The sequence below is a fragment of the Castor canadensis genome, chromosome 2 (assembly GCF_047511655.1).
Source record: "Castor canadensis chromosome 2, mCasCan1.hap1v2, whole genome shotgun sequence".
Taxonomy (NCBI): Eukaryota; Metazoa; Chordata; class Mammalia; order Rodentia; family Castoridae; genus Castor; species Castor canadensis.
In genome coordinates, this window is record NC_133387.1 from 178,177,848 (window position 1) to 178,186,476 (window position 8,629).

Below are 8,629 nucleotides of genomic sequence, written 5' to 3' on the forward strand. Positions count from 1 at the left end.
TCCTTCATAAACATTTTTGAGAAGAAAACCCAGGTCTACCCTACTCACACAAGACCATCTAAGAAATTATGTCACCAGGATTGTTTTCTACATGTTCAAATGACTAGACACTTAGAGATTACTGCAAACATGGATCAAGCAGGTCCAGGGCTCAACTGGCAGCAGTCCCTGGTATCATCCATGTGATGTTGCTTTTAAGGACTTGCAGAACACAATAGTTATGGGATCTTGGAGGCTTCCAGCAAGATTTCAAAGGAAAGCCTGAGACAGCAGGCAGTGTCTAACAAGGTTGGAGTCCATGAAAGCAGCCTCTAACAAAGAGAGGCATGAAGCTCTGAGAGTGAAGCTCAAGTGCAATTGAGATCTCCAGAAGTTAAGGATGCTAGAAACACGGAATACTTTACAACAGAAGCTGCAGGTAGTGACCAGAACCAGCTCAAAAAGAGTGGCTATGCAGACTGAAACTAGCGAGAACGTAGAGCAGAGCTGCCCAAGCCCTTTGTAGCTCAGATCAGACCAATGATGTGACCTGGATGCCAGCTAAGGAGTTATAGGACTTAATGTTTGCCCTGCTGCATTTTGGTCTCCCTTGTGTTCAATTCCTCTTTTTTATTTTTCTCTTCATCCCTTTTGGAATAGGAATGTTTACAGTCTGCCATTGTATGTTGGAAGTATATAATTTGTTTTTCACTGGGGTTCACAACTGAGTTTGCCTTTATTGTCAGAGGAGACTTTGGACTTAGACTTGTGGACAATACTGATATACTTAATATTGTGAGAATTCTTGAGATGGACTAAATGCATTCTGCATGTTGAGATTTGAACATGAGTCTTTGGGGGCTACAAGTGGAGTGCTATAGTTGGGATCTGAAATATCCCCTGAAAGGTTCATATGTCAAAGGCCTGGTCACCAGCTTGGTGCTATTGAGAGGTGGCAGGACCTTTAAGAAGTGGGACCTGGTGGAAGTTAAGTCATTGGGAGTGTCCCGTTAATGGAGATATTGGAACCTGGGCCTTTCACTCTTTCATTGCTTTAGGTCATGTGAAATAAGCAGTTTTGTTCCACCATGTGGTTCTCACTGTGGTGTCCCATCTCAACAGTTCCAAAGACAATACAGACAACCAACCATGGACTGAAATCCTGAAATAGTAAGATGAAATAAATATTTCCTGCTGTTTAACTTGATTTTCTCATAGCAATGGAAAACTAACATAGCAAATGACATGACCAGGCTTTTCAAAGGACAACTACTAGTTATTCATGGCATGAGTAGAGCAGGCTCAAGTGGTAGAGCACCTTCCTGGCAGTTCTGTCAAAATACTTGAACACCCAAATGTCTACCAAGAGTATTTTTTACACAATATGCATCAACAAAAAGAGTACATTTATAACCCTATATGCATATTTTTATATGTCTTTAAAACATTTTAAGTAATAAAATACACACTAAATATTACAAATGTTCCACTTATATAAAATTTAAAAGGCAAAATTTAGCTTTATTTTTTAGCAATCCCTTTAAAATTAGTAATTAGGATAGTCAGGAAAGTCATGAGAATAGATGGCAAAGGATCATGTTCAAAACGGGAGTTAAGAGGGTTCAAAGTGACTAATAAATGATTTATTTCTTAATGAAGGTGATATTTACATGAGTGTTTGCTTTACCATAAATTTAACTGTACAATTATGCATATTCACCTTTATAAATATGTATACTTTACATTTCACAACTATTTCATAACTAAAATTAAAATAATTTGATTTGGGTTTTTTTTATTCTGGTCCATGAAACAATAACAGGGATTGGATTTATCCTCACTTCCTATGTAGATAGAAAACTGAGCCCAAAATATATAAACAGATATTAGATATGATTAAACATTAAACAACAGGCGAAAGAAGACTATAATCTTTGAGAAAGGAAAACAGACAAGAAGAGCACTTTTACTGAGAGGCACATTTTGCCGTTGGTGCATGTTCTCATGAAGAACATGACATTTCTGCTGACTTGAGGGAACAAGGTTAGAAATCCATATTAATAAAGACATAGTACCAAACTTACAAAAACTTCAAAATACTGACTAGGTAAGAAGTTTACCAATTCATTTGATGATTCAAATATTACCTTGGTGCCAAAACTAGACAAAGACATTATAGGAAAAGGGGTACTGGTTTATATCCCTTATAAAAAAGATTTTAAAAATTCTTAGCAAAAATTTACAAAGTTCGACTCAATACATATGAAAAATGATTTATATCATGACAAGGTAGGGTTGATTTCTTTGATTTAACATTTTAAACTTGAACAATGTCCTTCACCCCATTAACAAATTTGAAAAGGAAAGCTATATGATCATCTCAGTAGTTGCAAAAATTGCACTTGACACATTGTAAAATTCATACCTGGTGAAATATCACAGCTAACTGGGATCAAAAGGGATCATTGCCAAGTTCTTAAGGAACAAAAACAAGGCAAAACAAAACTCTCACAGCTAACATTGCTTAATCATAACAGCCTGGATATTTTCCCCCTAAGATTAGGAACCAAAGGCGTCTACATTCAATATTTCTATTCAACATTAAGTAACAGTTTTTGCAACAAGCAATTAGGTAAGGAAAATTAAAAGTATAAAACAAGAAGGTTATAGAGGAGAAGTAAACTACACTCGTAGGCAATGTTATCAACTATACAGAAAATCTAATAGTGAACCTTAAAATACTCCATGAAATAACATGAAAGTTTAGCTAAGTTATATGATCTATAGCTCATACACAAAACTCAATTGTCATTCTAAATATTAGCAAAGAAAACTTGAAAACTGAAAAATACTATTTAAAATAGTATCAAAGTAGGAAATAAGTAATGATAAAATGTGCTGGACTTCAACATTGAAATTACACAATTTTTTGATAGATCTTGATTGTTCATCATCTACAATTGCATTAGGTTTTAAGAAAATATACCCAAAACAAAATGGATCATTCCTTTCTTACTCTTGAAGAAGATAAAACTCAGCAAATGTCACTGTGGATCTCCTGTTCTTGGAAAAAGTTACCAAATAAGCTCTGTAGATCTCATAAGAGATCTAGTTCCTCTCTGAATAACAGATGAGTAGGCAGCACTACAGTAAGAGGAATAATGGGCATTTATTTTTGAAAAAGAAAAGGAAAAAAAATCAATGCTTTATAAAGATAAGACATAACTTTATACCTATATAAACCAAGAGAATCAAATGGAAGTTAATAGCAGTCATAAAGGTCTTAAAAGAAGGGTGGTAGATGCTTAATTTTAAAAATTACAGTATATTACACAAAGAGAATCTGAATTATATTAAATATAGCCAAAGTGGAAATAATTATTAAAATAGCTTTTTAAGATAGTATAGTGATTTTATATTTATATCTGAACACAATTGGTTCACTTACAATTGAATAGAAATCCAATAAACACAACTAGAAGATAAAAAAATGGTGAAAGTATTTGCTGCAAGTAGGGAGAAGATAGGGTATGACTTCCAAAGAAGCATCCCTCTGAGCATAAGAGGCAAAGGAACTTTTTTTTCTGTCTTTTCTTTTTGGTGCTGGGATCAAACCTAGGGCCTCTCGCATGCTAGGCAAGCGCTGTACCACCAATCATCTCAGCCTGCAAAGGAATTTTTACTGGGGAGACTTATGCATTCCTAATGGAAGAAAATCCATGGCCAGTAGAAGCAAGCACATGCCCAAGCATGCTCAGTTTTAGATCATGCTTCTTCACACATGGCCTTTTCAAAGAGGGTGGACAAAAGCCCAGTGTGGTGTTACATACATGTAATTCCAGGGACATGGAAGACTGAGGCAAGAGACTTCCATTTCAGGGCCAGGCTGGGCAATAGAGACCTTATCTCCAAAACCAACAAACAAAAATGAGAGATAGAAACACTTTCAGAATGTATAATTTAAGTTTATAAGGAGAATAAAATGAAAAAGGTTTACTCTGGGTCACCTAGAAAAAGAGCTGGACAGCTTGGCTAGTTTAAACGGCCTCTGGAGGGCCTTTACTGAAAGAAACAATACAAAAAAACAAAACAACAAAAACCAACAACAAAAAACAAACTTGTTTTACAGCACATTAGGCTTTTGGTGACCAGCCGCTGCCGGACGCCTGAAAGGGACACAGGGACGAAGCTCCTGCACGATGCACCCCAGACCAAGGACGCCAGACGGTGAGCCCACGTGTGCAGAGCCTCTCCAGACCCAGAGACTCGGTGGCATTAAGGCCTTCCTGGATGCGGGGCAGGCGGCCGAGCCCTCTCAGGTTCTTCTTGACAAAGAAATTGAGACCAAAAAGTGATTGTCCAGGACCACCCAGTTTGCCAGTGGCAGCTGCTGAGCTAAAATGTGGGGCTCCTATTAGTGGGATCTGCTTTTTCCATCACAGTATGCTTCCTGAAGATGAGAAAAGTTGTTTTCGTCTTCTGTGTCCTGCAGTGCCCAAGCAAAAACCACTTGGTTAAGCATCCAAAAATGGATAAAGCTGGCAATTTTTGTTCTTCCCATGAAATTGTGTACCTGGAATGAAAACCATGAAGTTGACCTAGAGCATGACATTTTTAAAGACCTGAAATGACTTTCAGCAGCACCAGGAGGACCTGAAGGAGTATTTGAAGACACAAGCCACAGAAGAATTTGCCAGCCAAGGGACTGATGGGAAACAGTTGGATCAGAAACACAAATAGTTTCTTGAAGAAATTGAGTCTTGGTTCAAATTAAGTAAAATCTATACTGAAAAGAAATCAAAGTCTTAAATATGAAAAGTATGTTATTGAATGCTCTAAAGCAAATGAAAGGATAGATTTTTTTTTAACTGTCGTAAAATATTTATAAAACTTTTAATTGCAACTCTTTAAGAATTGCCAGTGTCAGTGAAAAATAACATTTGAGAATATATCAGAAATACCCAAGGAAGATCTGAGAATGGAAAAGTGCTACCAACATTATTTACAGATTACCTTGTCGACACAGAGACACTTAAGTGAAAGCTCAGTCTTTCAGATTCCTATATTGAGTCTATGGCACACAACCCTGAACACGACCGATCTCAGAAGCTAAGCAGAGTTGGGTCTGGTTAATATTTGGTTAGGAGATTGCTCTATTGAATGCGAGAAAAATTGGACTTCATTGCACAGAACTTACTTTCCTTCACTTCAAGATTCTACACAATAGTTCCCAAGTTCACCTGTCCAGACGTTCCAATGTCAGGGTCCTTGAGACTTATAGTCTATCCGGGTGGATGAACTATTCCCCAGTAATTACTGCACACAGTGCATCATGAGCAGTGAAGTAAAATCAGGTCATTTTGGAAAAGGAGAAGCCACACTGCTTGTCTGCTACACAAGATTACTCTGTGTTTGCCTTTGAGTCTTTACAATTCCTTCTTCTCAAACCACTTTTTACTGACTTACTAATTCTTACTGACTTACTGTTCTTCTGGGGACATTTCTCAATGCCTTCCCTATTCATTTTGTCCCTTTTCCTATGTGTAGCTAGGGAAAACATGCAGGTATTCCTGTCATTCCTGACTGGGGCAGCTTTATCCAGGGAGAGGAGAATAAGCAGTGGGGTTCTGAAAACTGGTTGTGGGAAAAAATGGGAGTCTTGCAGTAGCAGCACGCAGACAGCACTTGGGCAATGGCAACTGAGTGCATAAGACCCTTACCTCTAACCTAGCACTTGACTGATGGGCCCTTACCCTCTCAGCCCATTACCCTCTACCGCAAATGCCTACACCTGAGGCTCTGAGCTAATCTTTTAAATTTTTTTCAGTTCAGTAAGGCTTTCCCCTTCTTTCCTGTTGGTTGTTTGAAGTCAAATTCAAAATGAATAAGAGAGGGAAGTACACAACCCTGAATTTGGAGGAGAAAATGAAAGTTCTAAGCAGGATTGAAGCTGGACGATCTCTTAAAAGTGTAATGGATGAATTTGGTATCAGTAAGTCAACATTTTATGACATTAAGAAGAACAAGAAATTGATTTTGGACTTTGTACTAAAGCAGGACATGTCATTACTAGGGGCTGAGAAGAGAAAGAGGAAAACAGGAGCCAAATATGGTGATGTAGACTATGTGGTTTACATGTGGTACCAACAGAAATGCTCAGCTGGTCTTCCTGTTAGAGGGGTGCAGCTTCAGGCCGCTGCAGAGAGATTTGCGTGGTGTTTTGGGCGAACAGACTTCAAAGCTAGTACTGGTTGGCTTTTTAGATTTCGAAACAGGCATGCAATTGGGAACCGAAAAGTATGTGGGGAACAAGTCCGAAGTTCAGCTTCAGAAAATGTTGAGCCATTTCGACAAAAACTGTCTATGATAACTAAAGAGGAGAAACTGAATCTAGCTCAGCTATACAGTGGGGACGAGACTGACCTCTTTTGGAAGTCAATGCCAGAAAACACTCAGGCAAGTAGAAAAGATATCTGCATGCCAGGAAGGAAAATAAACAAAGAACGGTTGTCTGCCCTCCTATGTGCAAATGCAGATGGCACTCATAAGTTAAAATCAATCATTATTGGAAAATCCAAGCTGCCCAAAAATGTGAAAGAGGACACAACTACATTACCCGTGATATATAAACCTAGTAAAGATGTTTGGTTCACTAGAGAATTGTTTTCAGAGTGGTTCTTTCAAAACTTTGTTCCCGAGGTCCAGCAATTTCAACTTAATGTTTTACAATTCCATGAAGATGATATCAGGGCATTGTTACTTCTGGAAATTCCCCAGCTCACCCTTCAGCTGAGTCACTGACCAGTGAGGAGGGCGAATAAAATGCATGTTCTTTCCCCATGACACTTCAACTTGGATTCAGCCAATGAATCAAGGTGTGATCTTAAGCTGCAAACGACTTCATAGGTGGAAGCAACTTGAAGAGAGCCTTGTAATTTTTGGAGAAAGTGATGATGAGCAAGATAAAGAAGGGACTTTCCAAGATTAAAACATATACTATAAAAAGTGCAGGTTTGAACTGGGCAAGAAGTTGGGATGAAGTAAAACAAATAACCATATCAAGTGCATGGGAAAATCTTCTTTATAAAAAGGAATCCAATTGTGATTTTCAAGGCTCAGAAGAAGATGGAGATTATAGAGAAATTCTTGAAAAGTGCAGAGAGTTGGAAACCAAGGTGGATGATGATAGGGTGTGGTTAAATGGAGATGATGGTGAAAAAGGCTGTGCCCTAAAACCAAAAGGTGAGAGTACAAAGGAAGTGGCCCACAAAGGAAGAGCTGAGAAGCAGACTGCTGAATTTAATTTATCTGCTGTGAGGGAAAGTTTGGACTACCTTCTTAACTTTGTTGATGCCACACCTGAATTTCAAAGGTTCTGTTTTACACTGAAAGAGATGCAAAAAGAAATAGTTAAGAAACAGTTCCATAGTAAAATCCATTCGAGGATTGGTAGTCTTTTGAGACCTAGGCTTAATAATATGAAAGATGCCTGCAATACGCCTTCCACTTCTGGTTGTAGTGATTAGATTATTTGTTTAAAGATTTCCCTACTTATATATGATGTAGACTGACTGTGACTTATTGTTTTTACCAACTGACATTTATTTTGCATATCAATGCCCATTTATATATTGATTATAAAATAACTTGAAACTAATAAATTTATGTTTTCGTAAATGTAAAAAAAGAAAAAAGAAAAAAAAAACAACTTGAAGGACTGATAGCAGTCATTTTAAAACAAAGCAATTTCCCCACAAGCACAAGTTCTTGACCTTAAAAGTTCCTGCCTAGGAGCAGATCCTGCTCAGGGAGGAGGGCTGGCACTAGTGGGATGGGGAAGGTGATGACAAAAGGAGGTAGGAAGGTGAAAAACCGTGTACACATGTATGTAAATGAAAAATGATATAGTGAAACTATTCCAGAAATTGTGGGGGAGGAGGAGGATAAAGGAGAAGGGGAGAGGAGGTGAATTCAAGTATGATGTATTTGACACATTGTAAGAACCTGTGTAAATGCCACCGTGTACCCCCACCCAGCACAATAAAGAAAAAAAAAGTTCCTGCCTAGCATCATTGATTAAACATGTCTTATAGTAAATAAATAGCCAATGTCAAAAAATGGATAATGTGATAGAAAACAGTACAATAGGTAATGGAAATGAGGAATGCCTTCCAGATTTGTTCCGTTTGTCAACAATCTCAGTTAACTTTAAAGTTAACTTTAGACAGAAGTGGATTTATAAGGGCAAAAAACTCTTGTAGCCTGCCATGTACATCTTGGAATACAGGGAAAGTATACCAGTAATTCCTGCATTGTACTCTAATGCTGAATAGAACTGTCTCTGTCAGCAACAGTCAACTATTATACAGCAGGCTGCCTATTTTGTTATTTTTGTGTTGATATTCAGAGCTCTGCCCACATGTGAATGGCTTGTCACACTTCATTAGTGCTTTGGAATACTCTAGCACAGTATGACCAAACGTGACTACACAGTTAATACATTCCCTTTAGAAGACATAAAATATGTCCTATGTTTCACTCATTAATAACTCACTAGAGTCTCTGTCTTTTATTTATATCAAATGATCCTATATGCTGATATATAAGATATCAGACCACTACAGACTTTTGATTGCACAAATCTTAATCA

General features: G+C 37.7%; 1 protein-coding gene across 1 annotated transcript; it reads left to right on the forward strand.

The window, feature by feature from the left end:
* Window positions 1–5,485: 5,485 nt before the first annotated feature.
* Window positions 5,486–7,542, forward strand: Tigd7 (tigger transposable element derived 7). Its single transcript, XM_020185864.2, is given in 4 exon segments — window positions 5,486–6,745; window positions 6,748–6,786; window positions 6,789–6,945; window positions 6,947–7,542. Coding segments are annotated over 4 exon segments (1,641 nt in total). The 5' UTR covers window positions 5,486–5,859; the 3' UTR covers window positions 7,506–7,542.
* Window positions 7,543–8,629: the final 1,087 nt, after the last annotated feature.